Source organism: Phoxinus phoxinus (genome assembly GCF_949152265.1).
Source record: "Phoxinus phoxinus genome assembly, chromosome: 11".
Classification (NCBI taxonomy): Eukaryota; Metazoa; Chordata; class Actinopteri; order Cypriniformes; family Leuciscidae; genus Phoxinus; species Phoxinus phoxinus.
In genome coordinates this window covers 35,560,902-35,582,926 of record NC_136886.1, presented here as the reverse complement: position 1 = coordinate 35,582,926, position 22,025 = coordinate 35,560,902, and the positions used below count along the sequence as shown (strand labels likewise).

At 43.0% G+C, this 22,025-nt stretch overlaps 1 protein-coding gene across 1 annotated transcript in view; it reads right to left on the bottom strand.

Moving 5' to 3' along the window:
• The window catches only part of cacna1ib (calcium voltage-gated channel subunit alpha1 Ib), a 108,620-nt gene that overhangs the window by 51,369 nt on the left and 35,226 nt on the right, over nt 1-22,025 (bottom strand). Inside the window, exons 4-8 of the mRNA XM_079629515.1 lie at nt 19,074-19,207; nt 13,779-13,876; nt 11,244-11,403; nt 2,458-2,800; nt 2,220-2,312 (exon numbers count right to left, since the gene is read on the bottom strand). Of these exons, the coding sequence (XP_079485641.1) occupies nt 2,220-2,312; nt 2,458-2,800; nt 11,244-11,403; nt 13,779-13,876; nt 19,074-19,207 (828 nt within the window). The remainder of the gene's footprint in view (nt 1-2,219; nt 2,313-2,457; nt 2,801-11,243; nt 11,404-13,778; nt 13,877-19,073; nt 19,208-22,025) is intronic.

The following is a 22,025-nucleotide window of genomic DNA, read 5'->3' as shown; positions in this document are numbered from 1 at the left end:
CTCACACTGCAAACACACACCTCTCTCACTGCAGACACACACCTGTCTCACTGCAGACACACTCACAGTGCAAACACAGACCTGTCTCACTGCAGACACACACCTGTCTCACTGCAGACACACTCACACTGCAAACACACACCTGTCTCACTGCAAACACACTCACACTGCAAACACACACCTCTCTCACTGCAGACACACTCACACTGAAAACATACACCTGTCTCTCTACAGACACACTCACACTGAAAACATACACCTGTCTCACTGCAGACACACTCACACTGCAAACACACACCTGTCTCATTGCAGACACACTCACACTGAAAACATACACCTGTCTCACTGCAGACACACTCACACTGAAAACATACACCTGTCTCACTGCAGACACACTCACACTGAAAACATACACCTGTCTCACTGCAGACACACTCACACTGAAAACATACACCTGTCTCACTGCAGACACACTCACACTGAAAACATACACCTGTCTCACTGCAGACACACTCACACTGAAAACATACACCTGTCTCACTGCAGACACACTCACACTGAAAACATACACCTGTCTCTCTGCAGACACACTCACACTGAAAACATACACCTGTCTCACTGCAGACACACTCACACTGAAAACATACACCTGTCTCACTGCAGACACACTCACACTGAAAACATACACCTGTCTCACTGCAGACACACTCACACTGAAAACATACACCTGTCTCACTGCAGACACACTCACACTGAAAACATACACCTGTCTCACTGCAGACACACTCACACTGAAAACATACACCTGTCTCACTGCAGACACACTCACGCTGAAAACATACACCTGTCTCACTGCAGACACACTCACACTGCAAACATACACCTGTCTCACTGCAGACACACTCACACTGAAAACATACACCTGTCTCTCTGCAGACACACTCACACTGAAAACATACACCTGTCTCACTGCAGACATACTCACACTGCAAACACACACCTGTCTCACTGCAGACACACTCACACTGAAAACATACACCTGTCTCTCTGCAGACACACTCACACTGAAAACATACACCTGTCTCACTGCAGACACACTCACACTGCAAACACACACCTGTCTCACTGCAGACACACCTGCAAACACACACCTGTCTCACTGCAGACACACTCACACTGCAAACACACACCTGTCTCACTGCAAACACACACCTGTCTCACTGCAGACACACACCTGTCTCACTGCAAACACACACCTGTCTCACTGCAGACACACTCTCACTGCAAACACACACCTGTCTCACTGCAAACACACACCTGTCTCACTGCAGACACACACCTGTCTCACTGCAGACACACACCTGTCTCACTGCAGACACACACCTGTCTCACTGCAAACACACACCTATCTCACTGCAGACACACTCACACTGCAAACACACACCTGTCTCACTGCAAACACACACCTGTCTCACTGCAGACACACACCTGTCTCACTGCAAACACACACCTGTCTCACTGCAGACACACACCTGTCTCACTGCAGACACACACCTGTCTCACTGCAAACACACACCTATCTCACTGCAGACACACTCACACTGCAAACACACACCTGTCTCACTGCAAACACACACCTGTCTCACTGCAGACACACACCTGTCTCACTGCAAACACACACCTGTCTCACTGCAGACACACACCTGTCTCACTGCAAACACACACCTGTCTCACTGCAAACACACACCTGTCTCACTGCAAACACACACCTGTCTCACTGCAGACACACACCTGTCTCACTGCAAACACACACCTGTCTCACTGCAAACACACACCTGTCTCACTGCAAACACACACCTGTCTCACTGCAGACACACACTTGACAAAACAGATAGAAACCTCTGTTGGGTTATTATGGGATGCCCATGTTACACTGACGAAATACTACAAACTAAATTTCACAGGAATTTATGCATCTATTGATAATAAAATCATCCACAAACAGGTGAACTGGCTCAAATAGTTGGTTAAGAATATCAGACAGACAATATCAGCAAAATCAATCATCAGCATGTCAAATAAACAATGTATATTGCTCTTTTAGAACAGACTCATAAATCTGTGTGTGTGTGTGTGTGTGTGTGTGTGTGTGTGTGTGTGTGTGTGTGTGTGTGTGTGTGTGTGTGTGTGTGTGTGTGTGTGTGTGTGTGTGTACTCACAATAATCAGCAGAATAAAATAGATGAAGTTGTAGAATGAGTGAGCGTCCATGACGTAATACATGATCTCCACCCAGCCCTCCAGAGTAATAACCTACACACACCATCATTAGCAGAAACACACTTCACACACTTCTCTGGGAATGGATTTCTCTTCCAAGAAGTTTAAATTTAGCACAAAGCACATCAATCACATCATACGAGCTGGAAAGCCCTGCAGTCTCCCAGGAGAAATATACCTGAAAAATAACGATCCAGGCGTATCCGATGTTGTCGAAGTTGATGGCTCCTTTGTGTGGGTTTTTGTGTCCAGTGTGGCAGCGCGTGTAGTATCGGTTCCAGTTGACGCAGAGTCCGGGTACGATGGCGCTGGCGTTGATGAAGGGTTCGGTCACGAGTCCCAGAGTCTGATGATGCAGGAGATCATCCACGTCCAGACAGCACCGATGTCCCGAAACACGGCGAGCCGGAACGTCTCCACACGACATGATCCCGTTATCCTGAGGCAGAGAGCAGATGAAGGGCCGCTCGTCCTCCTCATCCAGAGAGTAATACGGGGCAGGCAGTGCCACACCTGTAGCGCTGAGAGGAAGAACAGTCAAACACGGGATGTGTCCAAAACCCGGAGAGTACCTTAAACCATACTTGAGTAAAAGTACAGATACCTTACAGCAAAAATTACTCCATTACAAGTCACCAATTCCAATACGACTTCAGGAAAAGTATCTTAAGTATTTAACTAGTATTTTACTGTAGACTCAAAGATGCACCTCGACACATGGCAGTGAAAATAAACAATTGATTTGTAAGATGAGAAATCGTGTTTATTTTCTAAAATCAAAATACAACATAAAACCCCTAAATATTGCAATAAATAAATGTCAACACAACAGCCTCTTGTCTCAGTTGAGCTCAAGTGAACAAAAGGCCATACGTACTGTAAATATCCTTCAAAGAATATAGTGGATAAATAAAATAAAGTTTAGTGAAATGAAAATGTCAAAGTCCACTTGTCTTGCACTGGATGTGCTGGTTTCATCACGACCTCATCTCCTAAACCCCTACGATTGAGCAACTACCAGTTAACACACTCGCATTCGTGTAAAGCAGCATTGCTGACCAGTAAAGCTCAAACACAGATATAGTTCCTTCAATGCCCTTAGCCGACGATATCACTGCTTTATAGCAGAAACAAACTGAAGTTAGGTGCCATGCAACATGTAAATGCATTACTCATCACAAATGTATTGGAGTAAAAAGTACATTTACTTATTTAAAAATGTAGTCAAGTAGAGAGTAAAAGTTGCTAATATGTTTAATAGTGTAGTGTAGTGTGTGTGTAGTGTAGTGTGTAGTGTAGTGTAGTGTGTAGTGTGTAGTGTAGTGTAGTGTGTAGTGTGTGTGTAGTGTAGTGTGTGTGTAGTGTAGTGTGTAGTGTAGTGTGTAGTGTGTAGTGTAGTGTGTAGTGTGTGTGTGTAGTGTGTAGTGTAGTGTAGTGTGTAGTGTAGTGTGTAGTGTAGTGTAGTGTGTAGTGTAGTGTAGTGTAGTGTGTAGTGTAGTGTAGTGTGTAGTGTGTGTGTAGTGTAGTGTGTAGTGTAGTGTAGTGTGTAGTGTAGTGTGTAGTGTGTAGTGTAGTGTATATGAATATGAAGAGCAACACCAGGAGAACAGGAACACACACAGACGGTGTCGCAGAGCCGAGGGTCAGTAGTGTAGTGTGTAGTGTAGTGTAGTGTGTAGTGTAGTGTAGTGTGTAGTGTAGTGTAGTGTGTAGTGTAGTGTTGTGTAGTGTGTAGTGTAGTGTAGTGTAGTGTGTAGTGTATTTATTTAAAAATGTAGTCAAGTAGAGAGTAAAAGTTGCTAATATGTTTAATAGTGTAGTGTAGTGTGTGTGTAGTGTGTAGTGTAGTGTAGTGTGTAGTGTGTAGTGTAGTGTAGTGTGTAGTGTGTGTGTAGTGTAGTGTGTGTGTAGTGTAGTGTGTAGTGTGTAGTGTGTAGTGTGTAGTGTAGTGTGTAGTGTAGTGTGTAGTGTGTGTGTGTAGTGTAGTGTAGTGTGTAGTGTAGTGTGTAGTGTAGTGTAGTGTGTAGTGTAGTGTAGTGTGTAGTGTAGTGTAGTGTGTAGTGTGTGTGTAGTGTAGTGTGTAGTGTAGTGTAGTGTGTAGTGTAGTGTGTAGTGTGTAGTGTGTAGTGTAGTGTATATGAATATGAAGAGCAACACCAGGAGAACAGGAACACACACAGACGGTGTCGCAGAGCCGAGGGTCAGTAGTGTAGTGTGTAGTGTAGTGTAGTGTGTAGTGTAGTGTAGTGTAGTGTAGTGTAGTGTGTAGTGTGTAGTGTGTAGTGTAGTGTATATGAATATGAAGAGCAACACCAGGAGAACAGGAACACACACAGACGGTGTCGCAGAGCCGAGGGTCAGTAGTGTAGTGTGTAGTGTAGTGTAGTGTGTAGTGTAGTGTAGTGTAGTGTGTAGTGTAGTGTTGTGTAGTGTGTAGTGTAGTGTAGTGTAGTGTGTAGTGTAGTGTAGTGTAGTATAGTGTGTAGTGTAGTGAGTAGTGTAGTGTGTAGTGTAGTGTAGTGTGTAGTGTAGTGTGTAGTGTAGTGTTGTGTAGTGTGTAGTGTGTAGTGTAGTGTATATGAATATGAAGAGCAACACCAGGAGAACAGGAACACACACAGATGGTGTCGCAGAGCCGAGGGTCAGTAGTGTAGTGTGTAGTGTAGTGTAGTGTATATGAATATGAAGAGCAACACCAGGAGAACAGGAACACACACAGATGGTGTCGCAGAGCCGAGGGTCAGTAGTGTAGTGTGTAGTGTAGTGTAGTGTAGTGTGTAGTGTAGTGTAGTGTAGTGTTGTGTAGTGTGTAGTGTAGTGTAGTGTAGTGTGTAGTGTAGTGTGTAGTGTAGTGTAGTGAGTAGTGTAGTGTGTAGTGTAGTGTAGTGTGTAGTGTGTAGTGTGTAGTGTGTAGTGTAGTGTGTAGTGTGTAGTGTAGTGTGTAGTGTATATGAATATGAAGAGCAACACCAGGAGAACAGGAACACACACAGATGGTGTCAAAGGGTCAGTAGTGTAGTGTGTAGTGTAGTGTGTAGTGTAGTGTACTGTAGTGTAGTGTAGTGTGTAGTGTAGTGTAGTGTAGTGTAGTGTAGTGTGTAGTGTAGTGAGTAGTGTAGTGTGTAGTGTAGTGTGTAGTGTGTAGTGTAGTGTAGTGTAGTGTAGTGTATATGAATATGAAGAGCAACACCAGGAGAACAGGAACACACACAGATGGTGTCGCAGAGCCGAGGGTCAGTAGTGTAGTGTGTAGTGTAGTGTGTAGTGTAGTGTAGTGTAGTGTGTAGTGTAGTGTGTAGTGTACTGTAGTGTAGTGTAGTGTAGTGTGTAGTGTAGTGTAGTGTGTAGTGTAGTGTGTAGTGTGTAGTGTGTAGTGTAGTGTAGTGTGTAGTGTAGTGTAGTGTAGTGTGTAGTGTAGTGTAGTGTGTAGTGTAGTGTAGTGTGTAGTGTAGTGTAGTGTGTAGTGTAGTGTAGTGTAGTGTAGTGTAGTGTGTAGTGTAGTGTAGTGTAGTGTGTAGTGTGTAGTGTGTAGTGTAGTGTATATGAATATGAAGAGCAACACCAGGAGAACAGGAACACACACAGACGGTGTCGCAGAGCCGAGGGTCAGTAGTGTAGTGTAGTGTGTAGTGTGTAGTGTAGTCTAGTGTAATGTGTAGTGTAGTGTAGTGTAGTGTGTAGTGTAGTGTAGTGTGTAGTGTAGTGTAGTGTAATGTGTAGTGTAGTGTAGTGTAGTGTGTAGTGTAGTGTAGTGTAGTGTAGTGTGTAGTGTAGTGTAGTGTATATGAATATGAAGAGCAACACCAGGAGAACAGGAACACACACAGACGGTGTCGCAGAGCCGAGGGTCAGTAGTGTAGTGTAGTGTAGTGTGTAGTGTAGTGTAGTGTGTAGTGTAGTGTATATGGATATGAAGAGCAACACCAGGAGAACAGGAACACACACAGACGGTGTCGCAGAGCCGAGGGTCAGTAGTGTAGTGTAGTGTGTAGTGTGTAGTGTAGTGTAATGTGTAGTGTAGTGTAGTGTGTAGTGTAGTGTAGTGTCGTGTAGTGTGTAGTGTGTAGTGTGTAGTGTAATGTGTAGTGTAGTGTAGTGTAGTGTAGTGTAGTGTGTAGTGTAGTGTAGTGTAGTGTGTAGTGTAGTGTGTAGTGTAGTGTAGTGTAGTGTAGTGTATATGAATATGAAGAGCAACACCAGGAGAACAGGAACACACACAGACGGTGTCGCAGAGCCGAGGGTCAGTAGTGTAGTGTGTAGTGTGTAGTGTAGTGTAGTGTGTAGTGTGTGGTGTGTAGTGTAGTGTACTGTAGTGTATATGAATATGAAGAGCAACACCAGGAGAACAGGAACACACACAGACGGTGTCGCAGAGCCGAGGGTCAGTAGTGTAGTGTGTAGTGTGTAGTGTGTAGTGTGTGGTGTGTAGTGTAGTGTAGTGTAGTGTATATGAATATGAAGAGCAACACCAGGAGAACAGGAACACACACAGACGGTGTTGCAGAGCCGAGGGTCAGTAGTGTAGTGTGTAGTGTGTAGTGTAGTGTAGTGTGTAGTGTGTGGTGTGTAGTGTAGTGTAGTGTAGTGTATATGAATATGAAGAGCAACACCAGGAGAACAGGAACACACACAGATGGTGTCGCAGAGCCGAGGGTCAGTAGTGTAGTGTGTAGTGTAGTGTGTAGTGTAGTGTAGTGTGTAGTGTAGTGTAGTGTAGTGTGTAGTGTAGTGTAGTGTAGTGTGTAGTGTAGTGTAGTGTAGTGTAGTGTAGTGTGTAGTGTAGTGTGTAGTGTAGTGTAGTGTGTAGTGTAGTGTAGTGTAGTGTAGTGTAGTGTGTAGTGTAGTGTAGTGTGTAGTGTAGTGTAGTGTGTAGTGTAGTGTAGTGTAGTGTGTAGTGTAGTGTAGTGTAGTGTAGTGTAGTGTATATGAATATGAAGAGCAACACCAGGAGAACAGGAACACACACAGATGGTGTCGCAGAGCCGAGGGTCAGTAGTGTAGTGTAGTGTGTAGTGTAGTGTAGTGTGTAGTGTGTAGTGTAGTGTGTAGTGTGTAGTGTGTAGTGTAGTGTGTAGTGTGTGTGTAGTGTAGTGTAGTGTAGTGTGTAGTGTAGTGTAGTGTGTAGTGTAGTGTAGTGTGTAGTGTAGTGTAGTGTGTAGTGTAGTGTAGTGTAGTGTGTAGTGTAGTGTGTAGTGTAGTGTGTAGTGTAGTGTAGTGTAGTGTAGTGTGTAGTGTGTAGTGTAGTGTAGTGTGTAGTGTGTAGTGTGTAGTGTGTAGTGTATATGAATATGAAGAGCAACACCAGGAGAACAGGAACACACACAGACGGTGTCGCAGAGCCGAGGGTCAGAGGTTTTATTAGCGCTTTATTCTCTATGATCACAAAGGTGCCATTGAGACGCTTTAATAAACTCGAGAGCAGCGCAAACGCACAGATCAAACACTCAGAGCAAACGCAATGATATTTCAGAAGATTACAGAGGACAAACATCATGAAAGAGAGGCGAGCGTTCATTCATCAGCCGCTGATCGCCAGCATGTCCAGATCTGATGCCAACAGAAGACTGGAGTGATGATGCTGGATCGGGTCTGGGACTCGTTCAGAAGGTGTGTCAGCGTGTGAACGCGAGTGTGTGTGTTCATCGCAGTGATCAGGCTGGGAGTGTGTGTGACGTCTTCAGCCGGCGGTTATTAAAGCTGCTGTTCTTCAGTGTTCTCGGGTTCAGTGGGCTCTGGTAAAGACCGATGGGACACGTGTGTTATAAATAGAGCAGAAGTAAGACAGGAGATTAGAGATCTCCTGCAGGGAGCGCCGGGATGGAGAGGGAACGTGGGAACACAATCCGACTGTGAGATGGAGGACGGCGAACAAACACTAATAATAATATTTAAATGTAACAAAGGTAAATAAATATATTGTGACATACATCCAAGTGAATATCGAAAAAGAGACTTGGTTTCGGTCCATCAGTTGTTGATTGGATGTTAGATGTGGGCGTGGCACTCAAAAATAGAGGCGGGTCTGAATGCTCGTTTGTGGTCAATCGTAACAAAGGGGCGGAGTTTAAACGCACTGGATGATTGGAGGAACTGTTTCCCCAGAAAATCCAGTTATGACATTAAACAAAAAAGGTTATAGCACTAGCGTACATAAATGTTGATATTGACTTCTACGGCATATATTCATATTAGTTTATATTAAAGTCAGCATGAAATCAAAATGGAAATTGTGTTTTTTTTTGTTTTGTTTTTTGTAAATGATGTATGGGTGCGCATCATTATAGTGTTAATAATCTTGAATCAGAATAGCTTCCTCTTGCAGCATCTCTTCTCTTCTCTGATGACGAGGGCGGGGCTATAACCTGTCACTCACATGAGATCAGCCAATAGCAAACCACAACTATCCAATCAGTTCCCCACAGACACAATCAAGCCCCGCCCACATGTGTTCTTGTTCCTGAAGCGCTTCTCTCGATATACGACACAGTAGAGGAGAGAAGGCCAGCACAACGCCACTTTCATGACCACTGTAACTAATGTAGTTAACTATTCTTACTGTAAAGTGTTACCGAAACAGGAAACATATGCACAAAAGAATCATTCACAATAATAACATTTATTTAGAACATCTTCATCAGCTCCTGTGTGTGAGAGTAATCTCACAGTGAGACTAAAGTGTTTTCTCTCCTCACGCTGGAACACACACCCTCCATTATCACTGCCGCCACATGTGTGACATAACAAGGTCAAAGCCGTAATTCTCCCAGCAGCCCCTGCTGTGCGCCATCACTCATCACACAGAAACATTAGAGGAACGAGAGAACGAGAGAGAGAGAGAGAGAGAGAGAGAGAGAGAGAGAGAGAACGAGAGAGAGAGAGAGAGAGAACGAGAGAGAGAGAGAGAGAGAGAGAGAGAACGAGAGAGAGAGAGAACGAGAGAGAGAGAGAGAGAGAGAGAGAGAACGAGAGAGAGAGAAAAATATTTCTCTCAGCAGAAAGAAATATGATAGTATATTTTACGTTATTATAATATATATATATTTATGAGCATTAAAGTCACGTCAGTCAATTTGATTTTGTCTAGCGCTTTGCAAAATACACATTGATTCAAAGCAGCTTTACAGAAAATCAGGATGTTGATGTTTATAATTGCTGAATATAACGCCGTATTGTTGCATTTAGCAGATTAGAAATGTGCGATTATATGGTTATATTTTTGTAAAGTCGGCATGAAATGAAAATTGACAAATGCAAGGGTCAAAAGAAGTTTAAAGAAATTATACCCGCACAAAGTATAAAGTATGACTCATTCACAATAAAATAACACATCTATTTTGGAAATGCATGTTGTTTATTTTATTGTAAATTATTTGTTTATGATTCAGTTTTTATTAAAAATGTAAAAACTGGATTCTCCAGGGAAACGGCGTATGGTGACATGACTTCTCCGGTGATTTACTTATTTATTATTGATTATTATTATCAAAATACAGAAGAAAAGATCTGTCACTACTTCCATTAAATTGTGATTTTAGGATTTTAAACATGCATTGTGTGAGTAAACATATTCTAAACATGAAACTCAATTTTGCATTATTTTCTGAATACATTAGAACACAGTGAGCACTTTCATACGTCACTGATTCCCGAGACAGAGAGATGGCAGTTAAACTGCATACGCTACGGATCCTCGATCATTAATAATGACTTGTGTTCCCTGAAGTGCGCATCGGTGAGGGATCTGCAGTGCGCTCTAATGAGGGATCATCGAGACAGACTCCCTGAGGTCCCCGTGAGGTCCCTGTGAGGTCCCGTGAGGTCCCTGTGAGGTCCCGTGAGGTCCCCGTGAGGTCCCCCTGAGGTCCCGTGAGGTCCCCGTGAGGTCCCTGTGAGGTCCCCCTGAGGTCCCCGTGAGGTCCCCCGTGAGGTCTCCGTGAGGTCCCCGTGAGGTCCCCGTGAGGTCCCCCGTGAGGTCCCCCATGAGGTCCCTCGTGAGGTCCCCCTGAGGTCTCCGTGAGGTCCCCGTGAGGTCCCCGTGAGGTCCCCGTGAGGTCCCCCGTGAGGTCCCCGTGAGGTCCCCCGTGAGGTCCCCGTGAGGTCCCCCGTGAGGTCCCCGTGAGGTCCCCCGTGAGGTCCCCGTGAGGTCCCCCTGAGGTCCCCCTGAGGTCCCCGTGAGGTCCCCCGTGAGGTCCCCGTGAGGTCCCCCGTGAGGTCCCCCTGAGGTCCCCCGTGAGGTCCCCCGTGAGGTCCCCCTGAGGTCCCCGTGAGGTCCCCCGTGAGGTCCCCCTGAGGTCCCCCGTGAGGTCCCCCGTGAGGTCCCCCGTGAGGTCCCCCGTGAGGTCCCCCGTGAGGTCCCGTGAGGTCCCCGTGAGGTCCCCCGTGAGGTCAGAAAGAGGAAGCAGACGACGATCAGGAGGATGAAAACCAGCACTGGTTAAAGTGACGCTATTATGATATTTTAAAGGTTCCTAATGTTGTTTCTGAGTCTCGCAATCTAAAGTCAAGAAACACTTTAATTCTCTCATAATCTCCACTGCAAGCGTCAGCTCTTTTCTCTCAGTCTCTGAAATGCTTCGATCGAAGATTCAGTCTCTCTAAGCTCCGCCTCTCTGAGAGCTGCTCTGCTGTGATTGGTCAGAAAGCAAACGCTCATTATCATATCTGAATCTCACAGTCTTCTCGACACGAACAACACGAACCGAACTCTTCCAGTCTCAGATACACTACAGTGTTTGAGGGCGGAGCTAAGAGACGCTGCTCAGCCAATCAAGACCACAGGCTGGCGTTATGCAAATGAGTTACAAACCTACGGGTCAGCAGGAAGTGAGACTGAATTACTGACGACTCGTTTCAGAATCACTTCTTTGAAACATTTACCATTTACATTCAAAACAGTTTTATTACACTACGGGTGACGTCACACACACTACAAACATGTTTTTACAGTCTATGGTTCAGACTCACAGGGTGAAGTTCTCCTCCGGGTAGCAGCGGTTGCGCAGAAGCCCCGCCCACAACTGAACACCGATGATGCCGAAGATGAAGAAGACGAAGAAGCAGAGCAGAAGAACGTTCCCCAACATCGGCAGTGTGTCCAGCAGCAGATTCACCAGGATCCTCATGCCTGACACACACACACACACACACACACACACACACACACACACACACACACACACACACACACACACACACACACACACACACAAGATAGAAATGATAACAATCTGACATTCAAGACCACACAGGTTTAACATTTCTCAATATCACCAGATAACAAATGAATAATTAGCCAGATACATACACTTACGTAAAGCATATTTTGTTTTTATCGTCACAAATTATAACTAGTCAAACCAAAACTTATTCAGACTCCTTCAACATTTCTCACATTATCAGTTTATTCGCTATAGTTTAGACAATGGTGATAATTAATGACAGAACTCAGTTGATATTTGACAGGTTTTGTCCATCCTTCTGTTAGACTGTCTCACACACACACACACACAAGAATTATGTTGAATATCTGTCAGCTGGTAAATTTAACTACACGATTAGATAATACCAGTTTAGCTCAACCAGTGACCAAGCAATGCTTCATTGTGTTCAGTGTGTGTGTGAAAAGAGCATTAGCAGTTACAGACACACACTTCAGCAGAACATGACCAGCTCAAAGTGTGTATAAATGTTACTGGTAGTCGCTGTATGAAGAATATTTGTGTATAATATCTCAGTTTACTGTATCTTGCTCTCCTCACTTACAGAAATGAACTATAGTGTCCTGCATTCGCGTCTGAATAATGTTAGGTTTGACTGTATATTATTGCACAGCTCTAATCTGATGAACACAACTATAAGGCATGAAGATATTAAGATATTCTAAACATCATGAATTGCTGAAAAGCTGCTTTTAAAACAAACACTCGAGTTCACAAGCCGAACACACCAGCGCTGGACAAGAAGAGTCTTAATATTTCCCACAGACTCAATAACTACTCAGGAGCTTTCTATATAATCACAACACTCAAAGCCTTCACTTGACTCCGCGAGGTCCAGCGGGAGCGGGAGAGCAGCATGATCTTCCTGACAGGCGCAGATGTGAGATCTGTGTTTCTGCCGGAGATCAGGAGAGCGTCCGCGGGTCTCGAGTCTCTTCCGACACGCAAACTGAGAGTTTAGATGTGAGAGCCTCAGTCGCGCTGACGGGACGGAAACCCTCGCATCTGTGTTCCTCACACATCACAGAATAATAGCATCTGCTTTAGATCCTATTATTCTGAATTATGTTTTATTTATTTTCAGTTTTCTCATTAATTTCAGCAGTTTTGCTATTCGTTATCTGCTGGAAAATAAAAACAAAACTGATTACAATGCAAAAATCATGTTCTTCCTCACCGTAGTGAAAATGAAATATACTAAAATGTATTTGAAATACTACAAATGCATTTACATATTTACATACTGAACGTGAATACCCTGCAATTGTACTTTCGAACGATGTATAAATAATGTTTTTGTGCTAATGTTTTGAGAACGTTATTAAAAACCAGATAACTCTGAACGAATGTTGTATTAACGTTACCGGAAGACGTGAGCTAAACCTGAAAAAATCTCCCAAAACCTTGTAAAAACAGTATAAAAATAAAGTAAATATATTTTTTATTGTTAAAGTGTTAGTTCAGCCAGAACTGTAAACTCTGTCAGTAATGACTCTCCTCATGTTGTTCCCGTCAGACTCTCCTTCATCTTCGGGACACAAATGAAGATATTGGTGATTAAATCTGAGCGCTGTCTCACTCCTCCAGAGGCTTCTGTTGTAATTGAAACTTGCCGGCCCAGAAAGTTAGTAAAGACAATGTTTAAAACAGTCAAAGTGGCTGTACGTCAGAACGCAGGCTCACGATTGGCCGACGCTGGTCATGTGTGTGATGCTGGCCAATCGTGAGCCTGCGTTCTGACGTACAGCCCAGAAGCGCTGCGCTGTTACACTACACTAACTCACTCAGAGGAACACAGAAGAACATCAAGAGTTGAATAAAGTCGTTATTTTGTTTTAAAACCTTAAACTTAAAGTTGAGACGCTGTAGGACTATTTTAAACATCGTCTTTACTAACTTTCTGGGCCGGCAAGTTTCAATTACAACAGAAGCCTCTGGAGGAGTGAGACACTCTCAGATCTAATCACTAATATCTTCATTTGTGTCCCGAAGATGAAGGAGAGTGTGACGGGAACAACATGAGGAGAGTCATTACTGACAGAGTTTAACCCTTTAAAATGCAGGAGTTTTGTGTTATGGTCGGGCGACAGTATTCGTAACGATCTGTGGAATGTCTAATCCTCATTATGATCATCTTCAGGAACATGACCTCTGGAGCTCCGCTGTAATGTTTCCTCAGGAGGGTTCGATCTGCTTCATCATCTGATCAGAGGCTCGTGTGCAGAAGCTGATCAGCGCTGATGAATCCCTCACACTCATGATCACGACTGCAGTCACTCACTGGGGACTCTGTTGATGGCTTTGAGCGGCCGCAGGACTCGCACTGTGCGGATGGCCGTCAGGTTAATGTTCTGCAGGTCCAGCGAATACTCCACCACCCTAAACACACACACACACACACACACACACGTTAAAAACACACATTTCATGTGTCTGAATCTCCAGAATAAGCTCCTCAAACACACACACACACACACACACACGCACAGACACGCACAGACACACACACACACACACGCACAGACATGCACAGACACACACGCACACACACAGATAGACAGACAGACAGACAGACAGAGAGACAGACAGACAGACAGACACACACACACACACACACGCACAGACATGCACAGACACACACGCACACACACAGATAGACAGACAGACAGACAGACAGACAGACAGAGAGACAGACAGACAGACAGACAGACAGACAGACACACACACACACACACACACGTTAAACATTTCTTCACATGCCTGTATCTCCCGCAGATCTCCTCAAACACACACACACACACACACACACACATCTCCAGCAAAAGCTTCTAAAACACACACACACACACACACACACACACATCTCCAGCAGAAGCTCCTCAAACACACACACACACACCTTCAGCAGAAGCTCCTCAAACACACACACACACACACACACACATCTCCAGCAGAAGCTCCTCAAACACACACAGCTGGTGTGATGATCTCTGGCATCTGATCGTATGCTCAACATATTCACACACATGCAAACACAGAGCCGGCGTTCATTAAAGATCTCCATCTGTCCTGCTTTCACACACTGATTCACTGACTGATCAGAGTCTATACTGTAGACACAAATAAAACACACACGTCAGCGAAACACAAGGTTTGATACGCAGCGCATCTCATCCACTCCTTTCATGGCAAATATATCAATGTCTCAGTTGCTCAGGAGTTCAGGAATCAAACCCGTCTTCATGTGTTCATGTGTTCGGGTGTTCATGTGTTCGGGTGTTCATGTGTTCGGGTGTTCATGTGTTCGGGTGTTCATGTGTTCGGGTGTTCATGTGTTCGGGTGTTCATGTGTTCGGGTGTTCATGTGTTCGGGTGTTCATGTGTTCAGGTGTTCATGTGTTCAGGTGTTCGGGTGTTCATGTGTTCAGGTGTTCATGTGTTCAGGTGTTCAGGTGTTCGGGTGTTCATGTGTTCAGGTGTTCATGTGTTCAGGTGTTCATGTGTTCGGGTGTTCATGTGTTCATGTGTTCATGTGTTCGGGTGTTCAGGTGTTCGGGTGTTCGGGTGTTCATGTGTTCGGGTGTTCAGGTGTTCGGGTGTTCAGGTGTTCATGTGTTCATGTGTTCAGGTGTTCGGGTGTTCAGCTGTTCGGGTGTTCAGCTGTTCGGGTGTTCATGTGTTCGGGTGTTCATGTGTTCGGGTGTTCATGTGTTCGGGTGTTCGTGTGTTCGGGTGTTCGTGTATTCATGTGTTCGGGTGTTCATGTGTTCGGGTGTTCATGTGTTCATGTGTTCGGGTGTTCAGGTGTTCATGTGTTCAAGTGTTCAGGTGTTCGGGTGTTCATGTGTTCAGGTGTTCATGTGTTCATGTGTTCATGTGTTCATGTGTTCATGTGTTCAGGTGTTCAGGTGTTCGGGTGTTCAGGTGTTCGGGTGTTCATGTGTTCGGGTGTTCATGTGTTCATGTGTTCGGGTGTTCATGTGTTCATGTGTTCATGTGTTCGGGTGTTCATGTGTTCGGGTGTTCATGTGTTCGGGTGTTCATGTGTTCGGGTGTTCATGTGTTCGGGTGTTCATGTGTTCGGGTGTTCATGTGTTCGGGTGTTCATGTGTTCAGGTGTTCATGTGTTCAGGTGTTCATGTGTTCAGGTGTTCGAGTGTTCGGGTGTTCAGCTGTTCGGGTGTTCATGTGTTCGGGTGTTCATGTGTTCGGGTGTTCATGTGTTCGGGTGTTCGTGTATTCATGTGTTCGGGTGTTCAGATGTTCATGTGTTCGGGTGTTTATGTGTTCGGGTGTTCATGTGTTCATGTGTTCGGGTGTTCTTGTGTTCAGGTGTTCAGGTGTTCAGGTGTTCAGGTGTTCATGTGTTCGGGTGTTCATGTGTTCATGTGTTCGGGTGTTCATGTGTTCAGGTGTTCAGGTGTTCGGGTGTTCATGTGTTCGGGTGTTCAGCTGTTCGGGTGTTCATGTGTTCGGGTGTTCATGTGTTCGGGTGTTCATGTGTTCGGGTGTTCATGTGTTCGGGTGTTCATGTGTTCAGGTGTTCGGGTGTTCATGTGTTCGGGTGTTTAAGTGTTCAGCTGTTCGGGTGTTCAGCTGTTCGGGTGTTCATGTGTTCGGGTGTTCATGTGTTCGGGTCAAGTCAAGTCAAGTCATCTTTATTTATATAGCGCTTTTTACAATACAGATTGTATCAAAGCAGCTTCACAGTGATAACATGAAAATAATACAAAAAATAATTTCATCATCATCCACCTTTAAGGCAGATCTATAATATTGTTGAATATTGAATGTCCCCAACTAAGCAAGCCAGAAGGTAAGGCAACAGCGGCAAGGAACCAAAACTCCATCAGGTGACAGAAGGGAGAAAAAAACCTTGGGAGAACCCAGGCTCAGTCGGGGGCCAGTTCTCCTCTGGCCAATGAGTAAACAGTGTATGAAGTTCAGAATGAATCAGAGTATTTGTCCAGTTCCGGTTGTTTGAAGTCAGAGTGGAGAGGAGGAGAGACTGGTTGACACTTCAGGTCAGCGGCGTCGTCGTCGTGTCCTGGCGCTGGTCCTTCATCAGATCTGGATACGGCCTGGTTCCAGTGGACAGCGGTAAACCTCGGGATAGACAGAGAGACTAATATTAGCGTAGACGCCGTCCTTCTTATGATGTACCAAGTACATCAGGATTACGGGAAGTGTTCCCGGTCCCGGCTGTTCTAAACTATGCAGCCTAATTATATAAGTCTATAATGTGTTATGTGTATGCTAGGCTGAAGATATGTGTTTTTAGTCTAGATTTGAACTGACAGAGTGTGTCTGCTTCCCGGACAATGGTAGGAAGACTGTTCCAAAGTTTTGGTGCTAAATAGGAAAAGGATCTACCGCCAGCAGTCGATTTTGATATTCTAGGTATTATTAACTGACCGGAATTTTGAGATCGCAGTAGACGTGAAGGACTATAATGCGTTAAGAGCTCGCTCAAGTACTGCGGAGCTAAACCATTTAGTGCTTTGTAAGTGATCAGCAATATTTTAAAATTTATCCGATGTTTAATAGGCAGCCAATGCAGTGTTGACAGAACAGGGCTAATATGGTCATACTTCCTGGTTCTAGTAAGAACTCGAGCTGCTGCGTTTTGAACTAGCTGTAGTTTGTTTATTAAGCGTGCAGGGCAACCACCCAGTAGAGCATTACAATAATCTAGCCTTGAGGTCATAAACGCATGAACTAATTGTTCTGCATTATTCATTGAGAGCATATGACGTAATTTAGATATATTTTTAAGATGGAAGAAAGCGGTTTTACAGATACTAGACACATGACTTTCAAATGAAAGATTGGTATCAAAGAGCACACCCAGGTTCCTAACCGACGACGAATGTCGACACATGTGTTCATGTGTTCGGGTGTTCATGTGTTCGGGTAATCATGTGTTCGGGTGTTCATGTGTTCGGGTGTTCATGTGTTCGGGTGTTCATGTGTTCGGGTGTTCATGTGTTCGGTTGTTCATGTGTTCGGGTGTTCATGTATTCATGTGTTCGGGTGTTCATGTGTTCGGGTGTTTATGTGTTCGGGTGTTCATGTGTTCTTGTGTTCAGGTGTTCATGTGTTCATGTGTTCGGGTGTTCATGTGTTCAGGTGTTCATGTGTTCAGGTGTTCGGGTGTTCATGTGTTCGGGTGTTTAAGTGTTCAGCTGTTCGGGTGTTCAGCTGTTCGGGTGTTCATGTGTTCGGGTGTTCATGTGTTCGGGTGTTCATGTGTTCGGGTGTTCATGTGTTCGGGTGTTCATGTGTTCGGTTGTTCATGTGTTCGGGTGTTCATGTATTCATGTGTTCGGGTGTTCATGTGTTCGGGTGTTTATGTGTTCGGGTGTTCATGTGTTCATGTGTTCTTGTGTTCAGGTGTTCATGTGTTCATGTGTTCGGGTGTTCATGTGTTCGGGTGTTCATGTATTCATGTGTTCGGGTGTTTAAGTGTTCAGCTGTTCGGGTGTTCAGCTGTTCGGGTGTTCATGTGTTCGGGTGTTCATGTGTTCGGGTGTTCATGTGTTCGGGTGTTCATGTGTTCGGGTAATCATGTGTTCGGGTGTTCATGTGTTCGGGTGTTCATGTGTTCATGTGTTCGGGTGTTCATGTGTTCGGGTGTTTATGTGTTCGGGTGTTCATGTGTTCATGTGTTCTTGTGTTCAGGTGTTCATGTGTTCATGTGTTCGGGTGTTCATGTGTTCATGTGTTCGGGTGTTCATGTATTCATGTGTTCGGGTGTTTAAGTGTTCGGGTGTTTAAGTGTTCAGCTGTTCGGGTGTTCATGTGTTCGGGTGTTCATGTGTTCGGGTGTTCATGTGTTCGGGTGTTCATGTGTTCGGGTGTTCATGTGTTCGGGTGTTCATGTGCTCGGGTGTTCATGTGCTCGGGTGTTCATGTATTCATGTGTTCGGGTGTTCATGTGTTCGGGTGTTTATGTGTTCGGGTGTTCATGTGTTCATGTGTTCATGTGTTCGGGTGTTCCTGTGTTCAGGTGTTCAGGTGTTCATGTGTTCATGTGTTCAGGTGTTCATGTGTTCATGTGTTCAGGTGTTCATGTGTTCATGTGTTCGGGTGTTCGGGTGTTCATGTATTCATGTGTTCGGGTGTTTAAGTGTTCGGTTGTGTTTAAGTGTTCAGCTGTTCGGGTGTTCATGTGTTCGGGTGTTCATGTGTTCGGGTGTTCATGTGTTCGGGTGTTCATGTGTTCGGGTGTTCATGTGCTCGGGTGTTCATGTATTCATGTGTTCGGGTGTTCATGTGTTCGGGTGTTTATGTGTTCGGGTGTTCATGTGTTCATGTGTTCGGGTGTTCCTGTGTTCAGGTGTTCATGTGTTCATGTGTTCAGGTGTTCATGTGTTCAGGTGTTCATGTGTTCATGTGTTCATGTGTTCATGTGTTCATGTGTTCATGTGTTCAGGTGTTCAGGTGTTCATGTGTTCATGTGTTCATGTGTTCAGGTGTTCAGGTGTTCAGGTGTTCAGGTGTTCAGGTGTTCGGGTGTTCAGGAATCAAGGCTGTATAACGTGTGTGTTTAAGTGAACATGAGGAATCTTCTCACCCGGCCATCACGATGAAGAAGTCCAGTCTGTTCCAGGTGTCGCCCAGATAACAGCGCTGGCCGAAGATCCCCAGAGCCACGATCTTCACCACCATCTCCAGTGCAAAGAAGATGTAGATGAAGGCGTCGAAGGCCTGCGTTTAAAACACACTTCATATTCACTCATATATTCAGTTCTATCAGATTAGAACAAACACACTAGTCTCTTCTGCTTTACAGCTCGTTTCAACTTCACCTCATAAGTGATGAACTTTGTAACATTGACAGTTATTGGACTGAACCGAATCAACATTGAACTGAATCAAAGTGAATTAAAAACTGCTTAACTTTACACTATTATTGAACTGAACTGAATCCACATTGAACTGAATCAATTAAAAACTGCTTAACTTTACACTGTTATTGGACTGAACTGAATCAACATTGAACTGAATCAAAGTGAATTAAAAACTGCTTAACTTTACACTGTTATTGAACTGAACTGAATCCACATTGAACAATCAAAGTGATTTAAAAACTGCTTAACTTTACACTGTTATTGAACTGAACTGAATCCACATTGAACAATCAAAGTGAATTAAAAACTGCTTAACTTTACACTGTTATTGGACTGAACTGAATCAACATTGAACTGAATCAAAGTGAATTAAAAACTGCTTAACTTTACACTGTTATTGGACTGAACTGAATCAACATTGAACTGAATCAAAGTGAATTAAAAACTGCTTCACTTTACACTGTTATTGGACTGAACTGAATCAACATTGAACTAAATCAAAGTGAATTAAAAACTGCTTAATTTTACACTGTTATTGGACTGAACTGAATCAACATTGAACTGAATCAAAGTGAATTAAAAACTGCTTAACTTTACACTGTTATTGGACTGAACTGAATCAACATTGAACTGAATCAAAGTGAATTAAAAACTGCTTAACTTTACACTGTTATTGGACTGAACTGAATCAACATTGAACTGAATCAACGTGATTTAAAAACTGCTACACTTTACACTGTTATTGGACTGAACTGAATCAACATTGAACTGAATCAAAGTGAATTAAAAACTGCTTAACTTTACACTGTTATTGAACTGAACTGAATCAACATTGAACTGAATCAAAGTGAATAACAAATGCTTAACTTTACACTGTTATTGAACTGAACTGAATCAACATTGAACTGAATCAAAGTGAATTAAAAACTGCTTAACTTTACACTGTTATTGGACTGAACTGAATCAACATTGAACTGAATCAAAGTGATTTAAAAACTGCTACACTTTACACTGTTATTGAACTGAACTGAATCAACATTGAACTGAATCAAAGTGAATTAAAAACTGCTTCACTTTACACTGTTATTGGACTGAACTGAATCAACATTGAACTGAATCAAAGTGAATTAAAAACTGCTTAACTTTACACTGTTATTGAACTGAACTGAATCAACATTGAACTGAATCAAAGTGAATTAAAAACTGCTTAACTTTACACTGTTATTGAACTGAACTGAATCAACATTGAACTGAATCAAAGTGAATTAAAAACTGCTTCACTTTACACTGTTATTGGACTGAACTGAATCAACATTGAACTGAATCAAAGTGAATTAAAAACTGCTTCACTTTACACTGTTATTGGACTGAACTGAATCAACATTGAACTGAATCAAAGTGAATTAAAAACTGCTTCACTTTACACTGTTATTGGACTGAACTGAATCAACATTGAACTGAATCAAAGTGAATAACAAATGCTTAACTTTACACTGTTATTGAACTGAACTGAATCAACATTGAACTGAATCAAAGTGAATAACAAATGCTTAACTTTACACTGTTATTGAACTGAACTGAATCAACATTGAACTGAATCAAAGTGAATTAAAAACTGCTTAACTTTACACTGTTATTGGACTGAACTGAATCAACATTGAACTGAATCAAAGTGATTTAAAAACTGCTACACTTTACACTGTTATTGAACTGAACTGAATCAACATTGAACTGAATCAAAGTGAATTAAAAACTGCTTCACTTTACACTGTTATTGGACTGAACTGAATCAACATTGAACTGAATCAAAGTGAATTAAAAACTGCTTAACTTTACACTGTTATTGAACTGAATCAACATTGAACTGAATCAAAGTGAATTAAAAACTGCTTAACTTTACACTGTTATTGAACTGAACTGAATCAACATTGAACTGAATCAAAGTGAATTAAAAACTGCTTCACCTTACACTGTTATTGGACTGAACTGAATCAACATTGAACTGAATCAAAGTGAATTAAAAACTGCTTCACTTTACACTGTTATTGGACTGAACTGAATCAACATTGAACTGAATCAAAGTGAATTAAAAACTGCTTCACTTTACACTGTTATTGAACTGAACTGAATCAACATTGAACTGAATCAAAGTGAATAACAAATGCTTAACTTTACACTGTTATTGAACTGAACTGAATCAACATTGAACTGAATCAAAGTGAATTAAAAACTGCTTAACTTTACACTGTTATTGAACTGAACTAAATCAACATTGAACTGAATCAAAGTGAATTAAAAACTGCTTAACTTTACACTGTTATTGAACTGAACTGAATCAACATTGAACTGAATCAAAGTGAATTAAAAACTGCTTAACTTTACACTGTTATTGAACTGAACTGAATCAACATTGAACTGAATCAAAGTGAATTATACAGTAAACTGCAACAACTAACTGAATTGACACTGTTGTGTTTTAGACCTGCTTAATATATTATAATTACAGCTGGAGTAGAATTTGTCACATATTTGATGAAGTTTGCATCAGTGATTCTGTTCCTTTCCAGTTTATTACTGTGACACAATCTGTATTGTATAAATTCAATTCACTTTTTTTTGTATAGCGCTTTTCACAATACACATAATCTCAAAGCAGCTTTACAGAAAGTGCATGA